At 39.6% G+C, this 25,022-nt stretch overlaps 1 protein-coding gene across 1 annotated transcript in view; it reads right to left on the bottom strand.

Annotated features, from left to right (window-relative positions):
• The window catches only part of LOC122552694 (alpha-actinin-2-like), a 96,082-nt gene that overhangs the window by 24,933 nt on the left and 46,127 nt on the right, over nt 1-25,022 (bottom strand). The window contains exons 2-7 of the mRNA XM_043695564.1: nt 23,594-23,708; nt 19,047-19,166; nt 18,244-18,330; nt 8,955-9,042; nt 6,923-7,001; nt 3,610-3,691 (exon numbers count right to left, since the gene is read on the bottom strand). Coding sequence (XP_043551499.1) covers nt 3,610-3,691; nt 6,923-7,001; nt 8,955-9,042; nt 18,244-18,330; nt 19,047-19,166; nt 23,594-23,708 — 571 coding nt within the window. The remainder of the gene's footprint in view (nt 1-3,609; nt 3,692-6,922; nt 7,002-8,954; nt 9,043-18,243; nt 18,331-19,046; nt 19,167-23,593; nt 23,709-25,022) is intronic.

Below are 25,022 nucleotides of genomic sequence, written 5' to 3' on the forward strand. Positions count from 1 at the left end.
TAACAGGAAACATAAGTCATAACAGCCCTTTCATCAGGTCTTCCTGAATCTACAGTGTCTGTTTAGAAAGAAAATTGTTACTTTTTATAAATTTGCCAAAATTAATAACAGACTAACATTCTAGGTAAGAAAACCTTGGACAAATCAAATACCATCATTAAGTTAAATAAAAGTGCTCAACGCAAGAAATTGAGAATCAAGGATATCTATGCTTTCTGCATTTCCTTGGCATGACAGCCAAATGGGAATTGGAATGCAGTTGAGAACTTTTAATTGTAGATGATGAATTCCAGGCCTGCGGTCATTTTACTGAGAGTATAGCTTGTCAGCACACACTGTGAAGATTCCAATTAGTAGAGTAAATACTGGATCGTCGTCGACATCATCATCAAGAAATTACATAATGGTATATACAATACTAATCTGAAACTTCATCAGGTTCAAAACAGAAACAATCACCAAGCTACAGACCTGAATTGACATAAACTAATAAAACATGCAGTATAATAGTAATTTATAGAAATTTGGAGGTGACATGCAGGATCTACAAGTTAACTAATGAGTTGAACAGCTTTGCTACGTACATCACAAGTATAGGAGAAAAATGATAGCAGACCCATTCCAGAATACTCCCAGATACCCTGTAATGGTAACTTTGAGCTGTACTCATACTTAAAATTTCTAAAGATGTCTAAATGGAAACAATTGTGAAAACAGTCTTCCTCCACTCATCTCCCCACCTCCTCCCAAATCCAAATGCAGTTACTCACTGTCCACACTCAATACATGAAAAAATACTGAGCATATTATTTAGGAAGATCTCCGATTTTATCTCTTGTATCAGCAGCACAGTGGCTTAGTGTTTAGCACTGCTGCCTTACAGCACCAGGGACCTGGGTTGGATTCCAGTCTCGGGCAGCTGACTGCATGGAGTTTGCACATTCTCCCTGGGTTTCCTCCGGGTGCTCTGGTTTCCTCCCACAAACCAAAGATATGCAGGTTAGGTGAATTAGCCATGATAAGTTGTCCCATAGGTGTTCAGGGATGTGTAGGCGAGGTGCATTAGTCAGGGGGGATGGGTCTGGGTAGTTTACTCTTCAGAGGGTCGGTGCGGATTTGTTGGGTTGAACACTGTAGGGATTCTCTGAGCTGAATCTCAGGTGAGGTGGCTATAGAAGTATACTAACTTTCTTGAGCTAATGAAAGGAAAGTTTACTGAAGTTAAGAACGAGAAACTTATCATCTTGTACCCAATTTCTGCGTGGAAGTGGGGAAAACAAATTAATTTCTGGAAAGGACTGGGGGAGAAATTGAGTTCTGTTACAGTCTTGTATTGAGAAAGTTGAAACCCACATGTGCACCTACACTTCCACCCAGAAATAAATTGAATGCCACCTTAGTACCAACATAGGTGTAATGGACAGCGAAGGTTACCTCAGATTACAACGAGATCTTGATCAGATGGGCCAATGGGCTGAGAAGTGGCAGATGGAGTTTAATTTAGATAAATGGGGTGTGCTGCATTTTGGGAAAGCAAATCTTTGCAGGGCTTGTACACTTAAGGTCCTAGGGAGTGTTGTTGAACAAAGAGATCTTGGAGTGCAGATTCATAGCTCCTCGAAAGTGGAGTCACAGGTAGAGCATGTGCCCGAAACGTCGAATCTTCTGTTCCCTAGATGCTGCCTGACCTGCTGTGCTGTTCCAGCAATAAAGTTTCAGCATTGCTGAACAAAGAGACCTTGGAGTGCAGATTCATAGCTCCTCGAAAGTGGAGTCACAGGTAGATAGGACAGTGAAGGTGGCGTTTGGTATACTTTCCTTTATTGGTCAGGTATGGAATCCAGGAGTTGAGAGGTCATGTTGCGTACAGGACATTGGTTAGGTCACTGTTGGAATATTGCATGCAATTCTGGTCTCCTTCATATTGGAAAGATGTTGTGAAACTTGAAAGGGTTCAGAAAAGATTTACAAGGATGTTGCCAGGGTTGGAGGATTTCAGCTACAGGGAGAGGTTGAATAGATTAGGACTGTTTTCCCTGAAGCATTGGGGGCTGAGGGGTGACCTGATAGAGGTTTATAAAACTCATAAGGGACATGGATAGGATAAATAAACAAAGTCTTTTCCCTGGGGGAGGGTCCAGAACTAGAGGGCATAGGTTTAGGGTGAGAGGGGTAACATATAAGAGACCTAAGGGGCAACTTTTTCCATGCAGTGGGTGGTACATGTATGGAATGAGCTGCCAGAGGAAGTGGTGGAGGCTAGTACACTTGCAACATTGAAAAGACATCTCGATGTGTATATGAATAGGAAGGGTTGGGAGGGCCAGGTGCGGGCAGGTGGGGACTAGATTGCATTGAGACATCTGGTTGGCATGGACGAGTTGGATCAAAGGGTCTGTTTCCATGCTGTACATCTCTATGACTATGAATAAAAGCAGATAATTCATATAATGCTGGATTGTGCATGGATCAGTGCCAACTGCTTAGGTTGTACACTCACCATTGAGAAGGAAGACTCTACATAACAAGACAAGCTGTTACGAGGATGCTAACATTTTTCTACTGTCTCCACTAAGTATATCAGCGGAATAGAAGCTCTCCAGCAAACAATGCATCATTCATATAAAAAGATACATCAGGATTGCACAACGTGAGATCAACCATCAGCTTTTGGACAATGTTTTGGGGCAAGGGGCATTATTGCAACAAAGTGCAAAAATAACATGGGTCTATTTTAAGGAGCATTTATTTTTATTACTCCAGCATTTGAAGGCGGCAGGACACAAAAATAAAATTACTCCTCTAAATATTTTCTGTGCTTTTTATAAAAATCTTAGATGTATTATCATTGACAGCAGTCCAGAAAGAGAGAAGGGAAGCAAATGGGTACATGGAAACAAAAATCCAGTCCTACAACCCTGTCACACCATTCAAAAAAAATCTTTTGATAGGTTTTGAAATTTCTATTTGACTTACTCTTAACAACTTTTTGTTAAAAGAGCAATCCGGATTTTAATTTCTTTTTACATCAGGCTGGGGTGGAGACAGAAATCATGGGCTCCAGGATCTGCTACTGGCCTCCTTACAGCCATAGTTATTAGGACCTGATGTCAGCAAATGGTTCTTGACATTCACCCCGAAAGCCTTAGCTCCAGTTCTAAAGTTGTGCTCAGCCTCTTCGTGATTCCATCTCCAGGTGAAATAGTTTCTCTCCTTCAACTGGCAGCAGCAGTTCTAAGGCAAGACTAGGTATGGGAAGAAGTATCGGCACCTGGGAGTGTACGGACTTCAGTGAAATGTGTTAAAAGAAGCTACCTGCAAATACTATTGGGTGAAGACAACACTCTGCTCCTCTAGCTTCCGCACTAATATTTTCAGAAGTTTTTTTTTTAGAAAAACATAACTCTTGTTAATGGCCTCATCAGCTTAATTGACCAAAGAAAAATCCCAAGTGGATAAGGTCCTATACCCGCTCCAATTATTGCTAGCCAGTTTTCCAAAACAGAAAATGGGCACAATAAGATGGAAACAAAAGTCCAATTTCTTAGGCAGTGTTTATATTTTCATTCCAATTTTCTGATTACAAGAAGAATTTCAAAACTTCTTTACCTTCTGCATCCAGCATCTTGGGAATATCCAGTTCTTTTTCTGCAATGTCCAAAGCAAGATTCAGGTTGTAAAGGGCATCATCCTACATTTAGGAAACAAAAATGAGTCTTGACAGCAAATTAAAGTATCTACATTCAGTCATATATCTCTAATTTTGTTACTTGAATAGTAAGTAGAAAAAAGCCATAATGCTAGCCACGTGCAACATTTACAAATCACAACTGTGGTTTTAGTTAGCAACTACTTAAGTAACACTGCTGACATAAGGAACTATGTATACAGTCATAGTGCCTCAGAGTTAGAGTCCCATGTACACTAGAAGTGTGTTATACCTTGTTTATGAATACCTACAACAGATACTCCTTGTCCCTAGTAACACCACTTCTGAATAGCAAGTTAACAAAAATCTGCTTCAACTGCAAAGATGCTTACTAGAAACAAGTGCAGAAATTAACCGGGATGGAGAATGAATGAACTTTGGCCATACGTGCATCATAATCTGTAGTTTTCTTAATGGCAACATTACTCAACCAATGATAAATTACAACAATACTAAATGGTGATGTAAGCAATGTTGCATTTGTGGGATTAGATTTTACTTGTGTCCGGTTGATTGCCATCTTCACATTCATTATAAATGTTAAGTAGAAGATGAGGCAATTTGTTCCTTTTGACTTCAATGAAAATTTAAAGCAGAAGAGGCAAAATGAAGATGATTTACAGTGACCAGTTTTACATCAAGGCACATTATAAATCACCAAGAATGAGGTAACTTTTAACAATGTTCACCTTTGTATTGAAGCACAATGTTAAAATCTACCTCATTCTTAGCAGATTGTTTTTTTCAATTTGCAACATGAAAGTTTTTTTAAAAATCTATAAAGCAGGTGTATACTAAATAACTCTTGCAGTATATTATAATCAATCAGGTCGGGTTTGTGTTTAGGTCTGAGGGCAATAAATGCTCTAGGCAGAAGTGGGTATTGCAGATTAGAGTCAAGATTAGAGTGGTGCTAGAAAAGCCCAGCAGGTCAGTCAGCATCAGAGGAGCAGGAAAAATTGATGTTTCAGGCAAAAGCCCTTCGTCCTGGCCTCATTCCTGATGAAGGGCTTTTGCCAGAAATGTCGATTTTTCCTGCTGCTCGGATGCTGTCTGACCTGCTGTGCTTTTCTAGCACCATTCTAATCTTGGCATTAAATGCTCATCCATTCTTTCAGCTACATGCATAGGCAACACCAAACCAGCCACAATGGGCCAACAAGACACATCAGAATGCATGCATTAAGAGAGAGAGAAGAGAAAGGATGTAATACAATGCCTGATACAACTAAATGATTAAAGACAAACAATCAATTTGCAACATGGTATAGAAAAAAGACAGGAGAGTGAGTCAGCTGGAATAATTTTCTTTCTTAATTACAACATTAATAATGATCTTTCAAATTATAATTAATACACAGTACAGACAAATTCCTTGTAATTTATTCACAAAGAAGCGAGTTAAGGTTGCTGGGCTTTATCTATCAATAACATTACACAAACCGGCTCTGGTCACCATGGGCCCAAAATGCCCACTGTTGATGTCAGAGTGATGTATCAGAATCCCTAATAATACATCTAGTTGACTGTAGACTTCTTTATAAATTGTATTGACTGGATTATCTATATTTGGGGGTATGCACTCGAAGCTTGCAAATAAATTTCAGTCTCCCCACCTGGACATTTAAGATCAAGCAGGGCCTGACTGTTCTGTTTGACATACCCTCAAGTTTTACAAGGCGATAACAATTTTGATTCGAAACAAAAGGTGTTTGGTCCTTTCTGATAATGAATCATATAGAGACCTTCTGAGGCAGAAGATGTAATTTCAAAGGTAACCTTTGAACTCTTCGTCAAATAGTCTTTTAAGAAATGAGCAGGGCATCCATAGAAAGTCACTCTTGTTGGAAAATGATTTGAGCCAAAAGTTCAGATTCAAGAATAAAATACGTCCGCCTCTTGGTGATAATAAATTCAAGCTTATCTGCTCATTAACAGCGAAATGGCCCTTATACTCAACAAGCACAGAGCAACTTTGCACATAGAATTCCTTTGCCTGGATTCAGTTTCCCTGATATCCCTACGTGAGTTCTCAAGGTGAACAGTGCTATGAGATGCACACACCACAGGGGTGTTAAAAGTCAACTTCCTGCTGTGAACCCATACTAATTTACTAGAATCTGACTGTTCTGAAATAGAAGGATGAAAATAAAAACATGGTCAAGTATTACAGATTATAAATGACAAATAACCCAGTTTATAAAATTATTAAAAAAAGGAACCTGAAAAAGCTGGAAGTACAAAACAGAAACAGAAAATGCTGGGAATGTGCTAAAAAGATCATTTAGCACCTTTAAAAAGACGATTTATTGTTTTGGATGTAACCTTTTGATCAGAAATAATATTTTTCCAAACAATTTTTCTCCTCAAGAATGCTATGTACGTCTAATATTTTTGATTTGTGCATGCAATTATAATTCAGTTTTCACTTGGGGTGGCACTGCTGCCTCACAGTGCCAGGGATCCAGGTTCAATTCCAGCCTCGGGTGACTGTGTGGAGTTTGCACATTCTCCCATGTCTGCTTGAGTTTCCTCCAGGTGCTCCGGTTTCCTTCCTCAGTCTAAAGATGCAGGTTAGGTGAATTGGCTATGCTAAACTCCTTGTAGTGTTCAGGGGTATGTAGATTAGTTGCATTAGTCATGGGAAGTGTAGAGTGAGAGTAGGGAATGGGTCTGGGTGGGATACTCTGAGGGTCCGTGTGGACTTGTTGGACTGAATCCCCACATAGATGGAATCATAGGATCCCTACAATCTGCTATACTGCGACATCCATGGTAAGCTCACCCAAACACAAACTGATTGCAAAGGGTATTAACTGCAATCTGCACCGTTAGCTTTGCCATATTATGCAGAAATAAATAAAAAGGGAAAAATCACAACATCCCTGAACTAACAGACACTGATAAATGGAAAATTCTGCAGAAGTGACAGTATTAGTTGTTTGTTGTCACATTACAAGTGATTTTATCACCAAACTAGTGATTTATGCAGTTACGTAGAATTAAGTAGACATATATAATTTAAAGGTAAGCGAAAATGCTAAAGCATTCAAGATTTACTTTGAGGAACCTTTGGAAATGAGATTGAGCTGACTATGTACAGTAGGCAAAACCATCCACCTTGTTTAATGAAGGACAATAAAAATCACAATCATGCAATAAAAACAAGCTGCATATAATGCACATTAGCATGCTGTCAATCAGACAGAAGACCTTTCGTAGCTTGGAGTAGTCAATAAGGTCAGGACGATGTCTATGGATGAGCGCGCAGAGTGCAAGGCCATCTTTCCAGCTTTACAATGAGAGGAGCAAACAACAATTTAAATACAAATTATAACCATATTTTAATCAAACGAGCTTGAGAACCTGATACACAAATGTCAGCACATTCTAATCTTTCTAAATTTGTAAACCATCCTTTACAACAGTGCCTTGTTACTTTGTTATTACTTCATTGAAATTACAAATACAACGTATTAACCCAGTGGCAACCCAGTTGCCAGAGAACAAGTCAAGAAAACCCATGCATGAATTCATGTGGGGTCATGGGAGATGTGGTGAGGAACCACTCATTCAAAGGCCCAATACCTGATCTGATGAGATAGCTGCTCTCAGTATGTGGAAATTGCATCCTGGGATCCTTGATCCTGAGGAAGACCCACTGCTGTCCAGCCAAGTGCCTGAGTGTCACTTAATCTGGTGGGCTTTCCCAAAAAGAGGGCTCCCGCAGGCTGCGGTGCTGGTAGATGGGACAGTGTCACCTCCATCAAGTCCAGTCCCATAATTCTAAGATTTGCATGCAATTTTGTCAATTCTTCTCAATCCTTCAAAATTGTTACTGCAGGTATTTAATATCCAGTGGATTCAATTACGGGCAGACTGAATGTGTTACTGTTCAGAGAATTATGAAATGATGTCGCACAGGAGGACAACATTTGGCCTATCGTACTTGAGCCAAATCAATGAAAGAGCTATCGGTTAAGACCCCTGCAAATGCTTCCCCTTCAAGTATTTAAACAATTACCTTACGAAAAAAAACTACTTTCAAATTCTGCCACCCTTTCAGGTAGCATACTCCTGATCACAACTAGCTGTCTGAAAAACTCTCACCTTGACTCTGGTTGTTTTATCAAGTAATTTAAAACTGTTCATAGTTAGTAGTTGCTAGATATTTCTCTTTGAATCATAAGGTTGGAGAAAAACACATTCTGAACAGCCATTCCATTCCCACAAACTTGTGTAGATCACGTTTCGATTGTGACATCGCTTTAACAAAACAGTGAGCTGCAGTTTTTTTTTACAATTAAACAATTTCAACAATTAGAGCAATTAAATGCAATTTTTCTCATTAACTGAAGGTGGCACTTTAGCTAGATTGAAGCAAAGTAAGATTTAAATTACATATGACTAAGAATCAGGAGTAGGCCATTTTGCCCCTTAAGTCTGCTCAGCACGATCATAGATAGACAGATTGTAATCTCAAATCTGCACTTGCACATACCCTGAACTTTTCACCCCTTTCCTTACCAATAATTGATCTACCTCTGCCTTAAAATTATTGTAGACTCTGCTTCCAAAGCCAATTCAAAAAGAGAGTTCCAAGGACTCCATTCCATCTGAGAGAAAGATTTGCCTCATCTTGTTTTAAACCAGCAAATTCTTATTTTTAAGTGGCAATTCCTAGTTATAGATCCTCCCCATAAAAGAAAACATTCTCTCTACTTGTACCCTATTAAGACGTCTCAAGATCTTATATTTCCAGTCAAGTCATCTCTTACTTTTCTAACTTCAAACAAATACAAGCTGAGCCTGTGTAGCCATTCCTCATAATACAACTCACTTGTTCCATTAATCTGGTAAACCTTCTCTGAACTACTTCCAATGCATTTACATCCTTCCTTAAATAAGGTGACCAATATGGTGCACAGTACTTCAAATGAGGTCTCACCAGTGCCCTGTAAAACTGAAGCATAACCTCCCTACTTTGGTATTCAATTCCCCTTACAGTAAAAGATAATGTAATCAATGTTTACAATAAAAAAAACATGAAAAATTAAGCAACTATTCTACTATCTCCAAATTCTTGGTGTCCAGGAGAATGAGAAAATTGCAGTCCTCCAGTCTAAGATAATGGGCCTAACATTACTAATGGTCAGCTCACAATTCTATATGCATACCTCTAGCACACACCACAATAAATTTAGCACATTCATCTTATAATTGCATGTATATCCCCTGAACTTACCTTGTATGGAAGTTCTGCACATTTACATTCTTATAGGGAGCAGTCTTTCTCTGGCACCATAGCAGCAAACCTTCTTTAGCGGAGGTTTCTGCAAGGGAAAAAAATAGAAAAATCAATGTTTCAAGTGTGTATTAACAGTGATTACCATCAGATTAAAAAAATATTTAGTTAGATACATTAAATCAACAAGGCAAAAGTTCTTCATTTACAAAAATGGAAATTGCTAGAGAAACTCAGCTGTGTGACAGCATCTGTGGAGAGAATGCAGAGTCCAGTGATCATCCTTTGGGACTGGAACATTAAGACTACCTTCTCTCAACAGACACTGGCAGACCTGCTGAGTTTCTCTAGCAATTTCTGTTTTTGTTTCATATTTGCAGCATCTGCAGTTCTTTGTTTCATTTTAAAATTCTTAGTACTCTGCCAGAAGCTATGTCTGACTCCGTGCCAATACCTCATAAGAACTAGGAGCAGCAGTAGGCCATCCGGCCATTCGAGCCTACTCCACCATTCAATAAGATCATGGCTGATCTTTTTGTGGACTCAGCTCCATTTACTTGCATTTTCACCATATCCCTTAATTCCTTTATTTTTCAATAAAAGATCTACCTTAGCTTTAAAAGTGTTTACTGAAGTAGCGTTAACTACTTCCCTGGGTAAGGAATTCCTTAGATTAACAACCCCCTGGGTGAAGAGATTCCTTCTCAATTCAGTCCTAAATCTTCACCCTTTAAGACTGAGGCTATACCCTCTTGTCCGAGCTTCACTTGCCAGTGGAAACATCCTATCTACTTCTATTTTATCTATTCCCTTCATAATTTTAAAATGTCTCTAAGATCTCCCCTCATTCTTCTGAATTCAAATGAATATAATCCCAGTCGACTCAGTCTCTCCTCATAAGGCAACTCCCTTAACTCCGGAATCAACCAAGTAAACCTCCTCTGCACCCCTCCAGTGCCAGTATATCCTATCTCAAGTAAGGAGACTAAAACTGCATGCAATACACAATGCGTGGCCTCACCAGTACCTTGTACAGCTGCAACATTAAACTCTGCTTTTAAACTCAACCTCTTTAGCAATGAAGGAAAAAGTTATTTTTGCCTTCTTAATTACTTGTTATACCTGCAGACCTACCTTCTATGATTAATGCACAAAGACACCCAAGTCCCTCTGCATAGCAGCATGCTGCAACTTTTTACCATTCGAGTAACCTTTTTTACTGTTACTCCTTCCAAAATGTATTACTTCACATTTATTAACATTGTATCCCATCTGCCAGACCTTTGCCCACTCAATGCATCTATGTTCCTCTGCAAAGTTTCACAGTCCTCTGCCCACTTTACTCTGCCACTCATCTTAGTGTCATCTGCAAACTTTGATATCATACCCATGGTCTGCAACTCCAAATCATCTGTATAAAGTATAAACTGCAGACCCAACACTGATCCGAGGCACACCACAAATCACTGATTGCCAGCTAGAATAGCACTCATTTATCCCTACTCTTTGCTTCTCGTCAGTCAACCAATCCTCTATCCATGCTAATACTCTACCCGTAATGCTATGATTCTTTAGCTTATGCAGCAGCTCTTGTGCAGCACCTTGTCAAAAGCCTTCTGGAAATCTAGGTACACCACTTTCACTGGGTCCCCATTGTCCGCTTTGCTCGAAATGTCTTCATAGAATTCCAAAAGATTTGTCAAGCATGACCTGCCCTTCATGAATCCATGCTGCGTCTATCCAATTGGACAATTTCTTTCGAGATGCCCTGCTATTTCCTCCTTGATAATGGACTCAACCATCTTCCCCACTACAGAGATTAAGCTGACTGGTCTAGAATTCCCCATCTTTTGTCTACCTCCCTTTTCAAACACTGGTGTCACATTTGCTGTTTACCAATCTGCTGGGACTGCCACAGTGTCCAGTGAAGTTTGGAAAATTACTGCCAGTGCAGCTGCTATTTCTCCCAGCATCTCTTAGTACCCTGGGATGCATTCCATCAGGGCTAGGAGACTTATCTATCCTTCATTCCCAACACTACCTCTTCCCTGATGATTATTTCTGGGTCCTCAACTACCTTTGTCTCTTTGTCACTTACTGGCATATTATTAGTATCCCCTACTGTGAAGACCAATACAAAATATCTGTCAATACCTCGGCCATTTCATCATATCCCATAACTAAATGCTCCTTCTCATCCTCTAAAAGGACAAATGTTTACTTTAGCCACTCTTTTTCATTTTATTTATAGAAACTTTGCTACCTGTCTTTACAGTCTATGCTAATTTTTTTCTCATGTTCTATCTTTCTTTTCTTTATAACTCTTTTTGTGGCTTTCTGTTGACTTTTAAAGTTTTCTCAATCTTCTGGATTCCTACTGTTTTTGGTCACTTTGTATGCCTTCTCTTTCAATTTGATAGCCTCCCTTATTTCTTTAGACAACCATGGCAGATTACCCCTCTTCTTACAGTCCTTCTTCACTGGAATATACTTTTGCTGAGCACTTCGAAAAATTTCTTTGAAAGTTCTCCACTGCTCATCAACTGTCCCCTTGTTAAATCACATGGCCCTGGTATTGGATTTTACCTTCACACTCTGCATGTATATTCTAAATTCAACCATACTTTGATCACTCCTTCCAAGAGGATTCTGAACTATGAGGTCATTAATTATTCCTGCCTCATTACACAGGACCAGATCTAGGATAGCTTGCTCCTTCATCTGTTCCAATACATAGTGTTCAAGAAGACTATCACAGATACACTCGGAGAGTCATAGAGATGTACAGCATGGAAACAGACCCTTCGGTCCAACCCATCCGTGCCGACCAGATATCCCAACCCAATCTAGTCCCACCTGCCAGCACCCAACCCATATTCCTCCAAACTCTTCCTAGTCATATAACCATCCAAATGCCTTTTAAAAGTTGCAATTGTACCAGCCGCCACCACTTCCTCTGGCAGCTCATTCCATACACGCACCACCCTTGTGAAAAAGCTTCCCCTTAGGTCTCTTTTATATCTTTCCCCTCTATGCCCTCTAATTCTGGACTCCCCAATCCCAGGAAAAAGAAAGACTTTGTCTATTTACCCTATCCATGCCCCTCAATTTTGTAAACCTCTATAAGGTCACCCCTCAGCCTCCGACACTCCAGGGAAAACAGCCCCAGCCTGTTCAGCTTCTCCCTATAGCTCAAATCCTTCAACCCTGACAACATCCTTGTAAATCTGTTCTGAACCCTTCCAAGTTTCACAAGATCTTTCCGATAGGAAGACCAGGATTGCACAAAATATTCCAACAGTGGCCTAACCAATGTCCTGTACAGCCGCAACAATTGACCTCCCAACTCCTGTATTCAATATTTTGACCAATAAAGGAAAGCATACCAAACGCTTTCTTCACTATCCTATCTACCCGCGACTCCACCTTCAAGGAGCTATGGACCTGCACTCCAAGGTCTTTGTTCAGCAACACTCTAGGACCTTACTATAAAGTGTATAAGTCCTGCTAAGATTTGCTTTCCCAAAATGCAGCACCTTGCATTTATCTGAATTAAACTCCATCTGCCACTTCTTAGCCCATTGGCCCATCTGGTCAAAATCCTATTGTAATCGGAGGTAACCTTCTTCGCTGTCCACTACACCTCCAATTTTGGTGTCATCTGCAAACTTACTAACTGTACCTCTTATGCTCGCATCTAAATCATTTATGTAAATGACAAAAGGTAGAAGATCTAGCACTGATCCTTGTGGCACTCCACTGGTCACAGGCCTCTAGTCTGAAAAACAACCCTCCACTACCACCCTCTGTCTTCTACCTTTGAGCCAGTTCTGTATCCAAATGGTTAGTTCTCCCTGTATTCTGAGAGATCTAACCTTGCTCACCAGTCTCCTATGGGGAACCTTGTTGAACGCCTTACTGAAGTCAATGTAGATCACATCTGCCAGTCTGCCCTCAATCTTCTTTGTTACTTCATCAAAAAACTCAATCAAGTTTATGAGTAATGATTTCCCACGCACGATGCCATGTTGACTATCCCTAATCAGTCCTGGTCTTTCCAAATACATGCACATCCTGTCCCTCAGGATTCCCTCCAACAACTTGCCCACCACTGACATCAGGCTCACTGGATGTTCCCTGGCTTGTCCTTACCACCCTTCTTAAACAGTGGCACCACGTTAGCCAACTTCAGTCTTCAATAGTCACCTGTGACTATTGATGATACAAATATCTCAGGAAGTGGCCCAGCAATCACTTCTCTAGCTTCCCACAGTGTTCTACAGTACACCTGATCGGGTCCTGGGGATTTATCCACCTTGATGCGTTTCAAGACATCCAGCACTTCCTCCTCTGTAATATGGACATTTTGCAAGGTGTCACCATCTATTTCCCAACAGTCGATATCTTCCATATCCTTTTCCATAGTAAATGCTGATGCAATCTATTCATTTAGTATCTCCCCCATTTCCTGCGGCTCCACACAAAGGCCACCTTGCTGATCTTTGAGGGGCCCTATTCTCTCCCTAGTTACCCTTTTGTCCTTAATGTATTTGTAAAACCCCTTTGGATTCTCCTTAATTCTATTTGCCAAAACTATCTCATGTCCCCTTTTTGCCCTCCTGATTTCCCTCTTCAGTATTCTCTTACTGCCTTTATACTCTAAGGATTCACTCGATCTATCCTGTCTATACCTTATGTATGCCTCCTCCTTTTTCGCAACCAAACCCTCAATTTTGATAGTCATCCAGCATTCCCTATCACTCTGACAGGAATATACTTTCTCTGGATTCTTGTTATCTCATTTCTATAGGCTTCCCATTTTCCAGCCGTCCCTTTACCTGCGAACATTTGCCTCCAATCAGCTTTTGAAAGTTCTTGCCTAATACCGTCAAAATTGGCCTTTCTCCAATTTAGAACTTCAACTTTTAGATCTGCTCTATCCTTTTCCATCACTATTTTAAATCTATTAGAATTATGGTCACTGGCCCCAAAGTGCTCCCCCACTGACACCTCAGTCACCTGCCCTACCTTATTTCCCAAGAGTAGGTCAAGATTTGCACCTTCTCTAGTAGGTACATCCACATACTGAATCAGAAGATTTTCTTGTACACACTTAAATTCCTCTCCATCTAAGTCCTTAACACAGTGGCAGTCCCAGTCGATGTTTGGAAAGTTAAAATCCACCTAGCATAATCATCCTATTATTCTTACGGATAGCAGAGATCTCCTTACAAGTTTGTTTCTCAATTTCCCTCTGACTATTAGGGGGTCTTTACCTGGGGCAGTGTTTTGTAGAGGAATAAGACGGTGTTATTTTCTGGGTCTGTAGATCGTGGAGGAGCAAAAATGGCCTTTAGTAGAGTGTTATGTGCTTCTTGTCAGATGTGTGAGTTTAAAGAGAGTTTAAGGGTTACTGCGGATTATATCTGCAAGAAATGCTGTTGGTTGTGAATCTTATCAGATCAAATGGATCAGTTGGAGAGACAGTTAGAAGCAATGAGGAATTTGCAACAGCAACAGTATGTGATGGATGGCAGTTATAGGAAGGGGGGGGGGGAAGTCTCAGATACAGTCACATAGATGGGTTAACTCCAGGAAAGGTAAGAGGTCGGCAGCTAGTGCAGGAGCCTTCTGTGGCTATACCCATTTCAAACAAGTATGCTGTTTTAGAAAATGTAGGGGGTGACGGATTCTCAGGGGAAGGTACCACGAACAGCCACGTTCCTGGTATTGAGACTGGCTCTAATGCAACGAGGGGTACGCCGGGTTCTAAGAGATCAATTGTAAGGTTGGAGGGTACCCAGGGAGATAGTGAGGAAAGAGATCAATCGGAGACTGATACAGTTGAGAACAAAAGCAAGTCAGTCAGGGCAGGCAGGGACAAGGTAGGACTAATAAATTAAACTGCATTTATTTCAATGCAAGGGGCCTAACTGGGAAGGAAGATGAACTCAGGGTATGGTTAGGAACATGGGACTGGGATATCATAGCAATTACAGAGACATGGCTCAGGAATGGGCAGGACTAGCAGTTTAATGTTCCAGGATACAAATGCTACAGGAAGGATAGAAAGGGAGGCGAGAGAGGAGGAGGAGTGGTGTTTTTGATAAGGGATAGCATTACAGCTGTGCTGAGGGAGGATATTCCTGGAAATATATCCAGGGAAGTTGTTTGGGTGGTACTGAGAAATAAGAAAGGGATGATCACCTTATTGGAATTGTACTCAACAAACTCCTCCCCAAGGCTACCCTGACTGAGCTAGTTTGACCAATCTACATGGACATTAAAATCCCCCATGACAATAGCAGTACCATTTTTATAAGCATTAGTTACTTCTTTGGTTTATTACCTGCCCCAATGTGATGTTATTATTTGGTGGCCTATAGGCTACGCGCCTCAGTGACTTTTTTCTTCTTAGAATTCTTAATTTCCACCCAAATGGATTCAACCTCATTCTCCATAGATCTTACATCTCTCTGCACCATCCTGATGTTGTCCTTGAATATCAGAGCTACACCATCTCCCTTACATTCCTGTCTGGTATCCCTGGATATTTAACTCCCAGGCATGACCATTCTGTAACCATGTCTCCATAATGGCTACCAAATCATATTCATTCGCAATGATTTGTGCCATTAACTCATCAACCTTGTTATGAATGTTACGAGATTTCAGGTCAAATGCCTTTATGCTAGCTTTCTCAGAGTCATGGTTCACAACATCTCTGATATCTCCCGAGTTATCCTTCCTTTTTGCTTCTTTCATAGTCTGCCTTGAACTTAAACCCTCCTGCACACATGCTAACCTGCTGCTTACCTTTTTATATATCACCTCCACTTCGTATATAGCAAGGTCCTGAATAAATATCAGCCAGAATCTGAATTGAGCCAGTGCTGTCAGCACCAATCTGATCCACACCAGCTGTCTGGCCAACTGGCCCTACAAAAAGTCTAAGTTGCTACAGCATTTACAGACACATTGTAGCTTGGAGCTTTGGATGATGATGATAGAAATAAATTAAAGATTTTGTTACATGGCTGGGCAGAAATGTCTCCAATTGCTGTTAACACTTGTCATCAGCATATCTTGGAAACATTTACAAGTAGATATCACAACCTGGTTTGATTCATTATGAACTCAGCTTTCTTAGCTGCCACACTCTGGGCTTGAACTTGAACCTGGAGCTTTTGACTGAGACACAGGTATCACCCCACATTGTCCCAAAACTTCCTTCCATCAGGCAAGAAATATTTGGCATAAATTACTAGGCATTTGGAAAATTCTCTCCTCAGGTCAAAAATGTCCTGTGTGACAGTTTTCCTGATTTTAAAATCAGGCACTAGTGTCAAATGAATGGTTTTATATCAATTGTCTGTTATTGATAGAACTGAATGAAGTCAGACATATAATTGGTGACAGTTCCAATGCTGCCAGTTTTGCACCACCACTCAAGATGAATTTCTATCTCCTCCTGACTCCAACAATAGTTATATATGCATTTCAGCAACATACATTGTTATTGTGTTGCTCAGAGTTTCACTTGCTCACCCTCTAGTACTTATCATGTGGCTTCCTTTTTTTTTTTACATCGCAGACCAAATCCCAGTTGTGGTCAGTTTGAACCTGGTAGTAATATACTAGTGAGGTGCAAAATTTGGCATCCATGGCACCACTGATGTAGTCTGCAAATCACTTGAATTGAATTTAATTTATTGTCATGTGTATTGAAGCACAGTGAAAAGCTTTGTCTTGCGAGCAATACAGGCAGATCACAGGGTGAAGTAGCATAGATAAGTAAATAATAGGTAAACAGCAGCAAAAACAAAAATCACAGGTACAGGTGAATGTTAGGAGTTTGAGTGTCCATTCAGTATTCTAACAACAATAAGGTATAAACTGTTACGAAGCTGGCTGAAGCTGTACCTTCTCCCTGATGGTAGAGGTTGTAGAAAAACATTGCCAGGGTGGGATCGATCTTTGAGAATGCTGGTGGCCTTTCCTTGACAGCGGGCCTGGTAGATGGATTCTATCTATGGGAGGTTGGCCTTTGTGACTGTCCGAGCAGAGTTCGCAACTGTCTGTAGCAGTCTCCAATCTTGGATGGTTCAGTTACCATACCAGGTAGTGATACATCCAGACAGAATGCTCTCGGTGGTGCACCTATAAAAGTTGGCAAGGGTATTTGCGGTCATGCCAAATTTCCTCAGCTGCCTGAGGAAGAAGAGACATTGTTGGGCCTTTGTGTCCACATGAAGAGTCTAAGCAAGCTTGTTGTGGATGACCACTCCCAGGAGCTTGACACTGTCTACTCGTTCCACCTCTGTGCTGTTAATGTGTAGAGGGGGCAGGAGTAACATCCCGCCAAAAGTCAATAATGAGTTCCTTGGTTTTGCCAGCATTTGAGAGCTAGGTTGTTCTCAGTACACCATTTTTCCAGGTCTTCCACCTCCCGTCTATAGGCTGTTTTGTCACTTATGCCAACCCAAACTGTGTGAAAGTCAGTTACAATAAACAGTAAAGTCAGTGTTTTTTTTTTGAAAGAACAAGTCTCTTCCAGAGGGCTACCTGAATATACATCATTCCTCACACCCTTATCTTTTACTCCTCTACAGAAAGCAATTTTAACATCTATCTTTTCAACCTTATTTCAGGCATCTCCTGAACTTTCCCTTCAAATCTTAGTGTGTTTGCTGGCCTACTTGCTTTTCTGAAATGTTCTGGGTCATAAATTCAGATTTTTATGGCAAAGATTCATCCCCAGACTAGTTTGGAAGAAGCCAACAGCTTGGAAGTCCTTATATACATGAAGCCAGTGAAAAGAAAATATCAGGCAGGGTGTATAGAGGGCAGCTATTCTATTAGCACTGGTTTTACAGCCCAGCACAACCAAAAGTTCTACCAAATAAACAGGGAAGTCACATGATAAGTACTAGAAGTTGCCCATGTGAAAATTTGATCAACACAATAACAATGGATGTTGCTGAAATTCATATGTAACTATTGTGGGTGTGGGGTGGGGGGGGGCAGGGGAAGAGGAAGACAGAAGTTCATTTTGAGTGGTGGTGCAAAACTCGCAGCATATGTAGGACCTCACATTCAGTTCTGTCAACAGACAACTGATACGATACCAATTGTTTGACACTATCGCAGAGACATATACTATCTCTGGGACTTTCACAAGAACTTAGATATCTGGTTAATGTGATTGATTAAAACATCAGGTGTACACAGTCTAAGCCTTTGTTGAATGAGTTGCAGTGGATTGAACTGAGAAACTCAGTTCACTTACCCTCCACAGATATGTCATGAATTGCAAAACGGAGGATGATTGTCCAAATCATACCTAAAGTCATCTTCACATTCCCATCCACTATTTCTACAATAGAAGAAATATAACAGTTGAGAAGTGTTATTGCAATATCCAAGCTTGACATAAATGTAATTCTTTTAGAACTAAAAAAATCTTCATGTCATAAAAGTGCCTGGAATTAAACAGCAATTGATCTTCACCCAGACTGTGAAAGATCACAACTATTCCAGTATGAATGGCAAGACTAGACAGCATCCTCACTATTAGTTTTCAACCCTAGTATTCAGAATAAGAAACAAATATTGAATAAAAGTCTATGACAAACTCAGCAGCTCCAGATAGTCATGCAAGGTTAAAATCAAACTGCTAGCTTGGTTTTTTGAACTGAGTCCTGTGTAGGCAAATAGGAGGTGTCCGTTGAGAAATTCAAATTGCACCCAAAATAAATGGGAAGTTAAATTAATGACACTATACACGCTGACATCCAGCCAGTCTGAGGCCCATGCAAAATGTGCCTTTGGACATCATTTACATGTTGAGAGATATAGATGCCAAAATGGCTGAACTTATTGTCAATAAAGACAGGAAATTGGCTCCTACTTTAAACTAGCTAGCAGATTTGTTTTGGAACTGAAGAGATTAAATCCTGGAATTGGTGATGAATGAGATGCAGCAGAGACTGGTGTATTTTCTTTTATGGACCAAAGGTTAAAAACAATTTCATGATCAGCCTGCAGCAGTCCCTTATTATTTCACAACACAAACATTTCAGACCATATTACCTTCAGCGCCAATTGATACAAGCTTTACTCCTTTGCTGGAAATGTAATCCAATGCTTTGTTAACATTTGCAATTTTATGGAATCGCATCTTGCCTTGATCTGGCTTTGGAAGTCGCTCACCTTGACAGAGAAAGAAATGTATTTAAAAACAATTCAATAATAATATATTAAAATTTGAACATAATACAGTTTATTCTGAAATTAGAGAGTGTAATATCTGAAGAATGGAAATTATGAGAAGCAGTTTGACAATAATGGATTAGGGAAGTGCATTCGAACAGTAGACAGGGCTAAGGCTACCCTTCCTATTCATATACCCATCCAGATGCCTTTGCCAGTATATACATTACCCTAATGCACAAACACCCAAAGGGAAAGGTAAATCAACTATGTTCAATTAAAGAAGTTAAAGGAATAGATAAAAGGAAGTGGCTTATTGGGATGCCAGGAAAATAAAAGCAAACCCAATATTGGGAATAATATTGAACTCAAGGGATGGTAAAGAAATTGATTCAGAAAGAGAATATGACTAGCAAATGAGTGAGGACTGTAAGAGCTTCTTTAGGAAATGGAAAAGGTGAGTTAGGATAAACGTGGACCCAATACAGGTAGGAAATGGTAGAGATTCTAAGGAGATTCAAAGTAACTTTGCATCCATCTTCATAAAAGACGACATAGAAATCTTTCAGATACCAGGCAGCCAAAGGACCTGTGAAACTAAGGAACTGGTATTAGAAAAAAGATAATACTGGAAAAGTTAACCGGATTAAAGATAGATAAATCCAATGGACCAGATGGGTTTTGTCCTGGAGTGTTGAAGTTAGAGCAATATTGGATGTTGGGTGGTTATCTTCCAAAACTCCTATGGATTGTGGAGTGTAGTAAATGTAAACCTGTTATTTTAGAAGGGATGGAGAAGGATGTTGAAGAACTGCAAATCTGTTTGTTTCAGAACAGCAGAAGGAAAGATGTTGATTCTTTTATAAAGAATGTGATAACTGGACATAGGAAAGAATGGTAAAATTGGACAGCATCAACAGAATTTATGGAAGTGAAATAATGTCTGTGAAACTTGGATTTTTTTTGAGGATATTCCTAGTAGCATTGATAAACGAGAACCAGTAGTTGTGATGTATTTGGATTTTCAGAAGAGTTTTGGTAAGTCCTATACAGGAGATTAGTAAATGAAATTAGATTGCATGAAACTAAGAGAAATATACTAATATTGTTTGAAAATTGCTTAACTGACTGAAAGCAGAGGGTTGGAATAAACAGATTATTTTCGGAATGGCTGACTATTACTAGTAGGCTACCACAAGACTCAGTGCTAAGTCCACAGCTGGTCAATTTTTAAAAAAATATAAACTATTTAGCTAAGAGATCAATTATAATGGTTTCATCATCAATTTTGGAAATTGGGTTGGAACGCAGGTCATGAGAAGGATACAACAATCTTCATGCAAACTTGGACAAGCTATCAGAATGGGCTAGAATGGCTGGTGGAATATAATGTGAACAAGTGTGAACTTATTCACACTGATATTAAAAAAACCCAGCATATTTATTTATTGGTGAGATTTTAGAATGTACAGGTGTCCAAAGGGACTTGGACATCTTCATTAAATTACAAGTAATCAAAAGTTAGCATCAAGTCTAACAAAATATTTGGAAAGTAATGGTATATTGGTGTTCATTGCATATGGGTAAGAGTTCAGGTGTAGAATTGTTTTGCTGCAATTGTATGAAGCTTTGACGAGACCTCACTTTTTTTTTTAAAAGAGCTTTAGTCTCCTTATCAAAGCAGAGCTGTGCTTTCAATAAAGGACCTAAAATGGATCACTACCATTAATCACTAGATTAATCCCTGGATCACAGGACAGTCTTAAAAGGAGAGATTGAGGAAACTGGCCTGTATTCTCTAGAGTTTTGAATAATGAAGGTTGCCTTCATTGAAGTTTACAAAATTCTTGCAGGGCATGGCAGGATGGATAAATGTAAATAAGATATTTCTCCTTTTGATTTTGCTTCAGATGTTTCTCCTTACTGATTGCTCAAACCAGAAAACATAATCTTAGGATAAGATGTATTTCAGACTGAGATCAGGAGACTGAGATCACCTGGGGGTGGTAAATCTTCGGAAATTCCTACTGCAGAGTACTGTAAAAGCTCAATTGCTGAGCACGTTTATGACAGAAAAATCAAGAGACATAGAACATACAACAATACAGTGCAGAACAGGCCCTTGATGTCACGGCGACCTATGAACTATTCTCAGCTTATCCCCCTACACTATCCCATCATCATCCATGTGCTTTTCCAAGGATTGTTTAAATCTCCCTAATGTGGCTGAGTTGACTACATTAGCAGGTAGAGCATTCCACACCCGTACCACTCTCTGCGTAAAGAACCTGCTTCTGACATCTGTCTTAAATCTATCACCCCTCAATTTGTAGTTATGCCCCCTCGTACACGCTGACGTCATCATCCTAGGAAAAAGACTTTCACTGTCTACCCTATCTAATCCTTTGATCATCTTGTATGTCTCTATCAAATCCCCTCTTAGCCTTCTTCTTGCTAATGCGAAGATGTTCAAGTCTCTCAGCCTTTCCTCATCAGACCTTCCCTCCAGACCAGACAACATCCTGGTAAATCTCCTCTGCACCTTTTCCAATGCTTCCACATCCTTCCTGAAATATGGGGACCAGAACTGTACAGAATATTCCAAGTGTGGCCGCACCAGCGTTTTGTATAGTTGCAGACCAATTATATCAATGCATATTGGCGATAGACAAGAAAGTGGAATTGATAAAAATTAACTTTTAAAGCTTGGATTTCAAAATTGTAGCATAATGTTGAGCAGTTTCGTGATTTTATTTTGTTTTAAACAAAGATCGTGGAATAATGACCTAGTCCAGTATCTATCATATTTATACTCTGGGTTTATGACGGGTAGAGTAAGCACTGAAGGACCTAAGTTTGTTTTCAGTTTAGGATAATCATGGATAAACTTTAATTTGGAAAACCCAGAGATTGAATGTAAGGCAAGTTCACAGGAGACCTGACTGGGGCAGAAGTAAGTATAGTTTGCTCTCATTACAGGAGTAGAGAACAGTTCAGGGAAAGGACCATTACATCAGTAGAAACACTTAGATTGTGAAACTCCTAAACCATGAAAACTGGCATGGCAAGTAAACTGTTAGGAATCAGTTATGTGGAACTGAAGAAGTTGAGAAATTGACTGGACTTTCTGTGGATTTGAATCTCTAAATTAATGGTATTTTGAATTAAGTTGAAACTTTATTTTGCTGTGTTTTTTTTCTAAACTGTATTCTAGATTTTATAGCATGGCTTTTATTTATTTTGTGTAATAAATCTGTTCTGTTGTTAAAGAAATTCTGCAGCCTCATATGACTGTATTCCAGTGACCGACCACCATATTACCTAAAATTTTAAACAAAATCTGTCAAGCCAAATTTCAGTTTGGGATCTGACTTTAGTGGTAGTATTATCAGCTTGAAACTGGGGTCACATGATCTAATTGAATGATGGAGCAGGGTTAGTGGACTGATTGGCCTACTGCTGTTCCCATGAATCCTTTCCAATCTTACTTCAGTTCTCCTGATTTAATCAGGAAATACAATACCTTCGGATAGAAAGTGAATGAATATTGTTTGTGGCAGGTGTTATTTATAAACCCGACATATTTTGACTGAAGTTCAGAAATGACAATTTTTAAAGAAGTTAAATTACACAAAAGGTTCGAGAACTAAAAATAGAAAAAAAAAACAAATTTTGGTATGTAAATACACAATGTTCATTCAATATAAAGATCATTTGTAGAAGCAATGCAACAGAGGAGAATTTCTAAGCTACAGTTGGATTGTACATGTGTAGCTTGCTGCAAAAGTTGGACTTTATAAACTTCAATCTGACTAAAACATTAAAAAACTGACTAGGAGAAACAAGAAATTTGACTTAATCAATTCAGAGATACACAAAAAGAATAAAACTGGAGTTGCAAGCACATCCTATCAAGTCAAACAAAGAACTGATCAAACTTTCCCAATAGAAAAGCAACAATGAGACATTTATTACTGACACAAAAAGGGAATGGAGCTCCACTTTAAGTGAAGTTTTTGTATGAAACAGCACAGAGGAGAAATCAGTTCCCCCCTTCTCTCTTCTTTTACTAGAAAAAAGTTCAACATTTTGGATCTCATTCAAAGAATCACTATTTGTTTGTGAACCTTGCATGATGGCAGGCTGTTCAACTGCTTGGAGCAAAGTTATACTACTACTCAGCTTTATTGGACTTCTGCAACATCTATTGAATCTATTGATGGGTGGGGGGGTGGAGCCTTGGCTGATTTCCTTCTCATGTAGAGGGGAACAGAAGTCAATTATAACAACACTGCTGGCCACTTGGCTAAGTTAAGTTAACTCATTACAGACCAAGAATAAAACTCTTAACTCACCTGTCCCTGTAAGCTTACTTTGAATTACAAATCCTTTGTCTTTTGTGAAACTAATAGTCTGACTTAAATTACCTGAAATAACTTCCAAAAGCAGCATAAGCTTGAGTCCATTTCTGAAGTCATCTTCAATGTTTTCAATTTGTGTACCAGCTTTCCGCAAATGTGAATTGCACCAAGCAGTAAAAGTCTGAAACACAAAAATATTCATGACCATCTGACTGGTCCTGCATTCTTAAGCAATGGAACAACTCATTCTCAATTTAAGAAGTTTGGGAAGCAAAGTTCAGAAATTGTGCACTAGCTTTCACCTTTGTGGATATGGTAAAGTGCTATCAATGGCTGATTGGAAAGAAATATTTTACAATGTTAGTAAACATGATATCTTTTTCAAAAAAGATATAACAGCAATAAATATACTGAATGGAAGGAGGCTTGGTGATGTGCAACAGCAAAGGCAAATTGATCTAAAGGCTTAGGACCTTAAGAGACTGAAGCTCAAATTGTTAAGGCTGCTCATAAAGCTAATGGAATTCCAGATTTTTTTTTGCAAGTAGCATATAATTAAAAAACCAAGAGCTTACATTAGATCTCAACATTAAGTAACTTTTTATCATTCACAGGATGTGGGGTTCACTGGGTTTAAGCATTTATAGCTGACCCCCAAACTAGCCTTGAGAAGGTGTGGATGAGCTGCCTTCTTGAAATGTTGCAATCCAAGCCAAGTAAAGACTTCCAAGTGTTGTTCAGAAAGGATGCCAGACAGGCACTGGAGAAATGAGAGATCAGTTACTTGCTGCAGAATTCCTAACCTGGCCTGCTTGTGCAGCCACAATGTTTATATATGGCTGGTTCATTTCAGTTTCTGATAAAGAGCAGAAATTCGACAGGGGGCACTCAGAATTTCGACGCCATTGAATATCATGGAGAGAATGCCATATTATTTTGTTGGAGATGGTCATTTTCTGGCAATTATATGGCTTGCAAATGATGTCATTTACCAGTCCAAATTAGAATCAGAGGTCATCAGCACAGAAAAAAGGCCCACTGAATCTGCACCGGTCAAAAACAAGCACATAACTACACTAATCCCATTTTCCAGCACTTGATCCACAGACTTCTATGCCTTTGCACTGCAAGTGTGCATTGTTCAAGTTTTCTGCCGATGGATAAGGGCTGCTTCAATATCTAGAGAGTCGTAAATGATGCTGAGCCACGCACACTCGTCAGCAAATATCCCTCAGTTCGGACCTTCGGTGGAGGAAAGGTTACTAATGAAGGTGGTTGATTGTAGGAGAACAGTGAGGTACTCCTCCAGTGATGTCCTGGAAATTAGATGATTGTCCTCCAGGAAAGTCAGGCACCTCCATTTGAGGTAGGTATGACTCCTAACATTGGGGTTTTCCCCAATTCCCACCGACTTCTGTTTGCAAGGGCTTCTTGATGCCACTCAGTCAAATTCTGCCTTAATGTCAAGGGCAGTTACTAGATGTAAACAAAACTT

This window comes from Chiloscyllium plagiosum, chromosome 9 (genome assembly GCF_004010195.1).
Source record: "Chiloscyllium plagiosum isolate BGI_BamShark_2017 chromosome 9, ASM401019v2, whole genome shotgun sequence".
NCBI lineage: Eukaryota > Metazoa > Chordata > Chondrichthyes > Orectolobiformes > Hemiscylliidae > Chiloscyllium > Chiloscyllium plagiosum.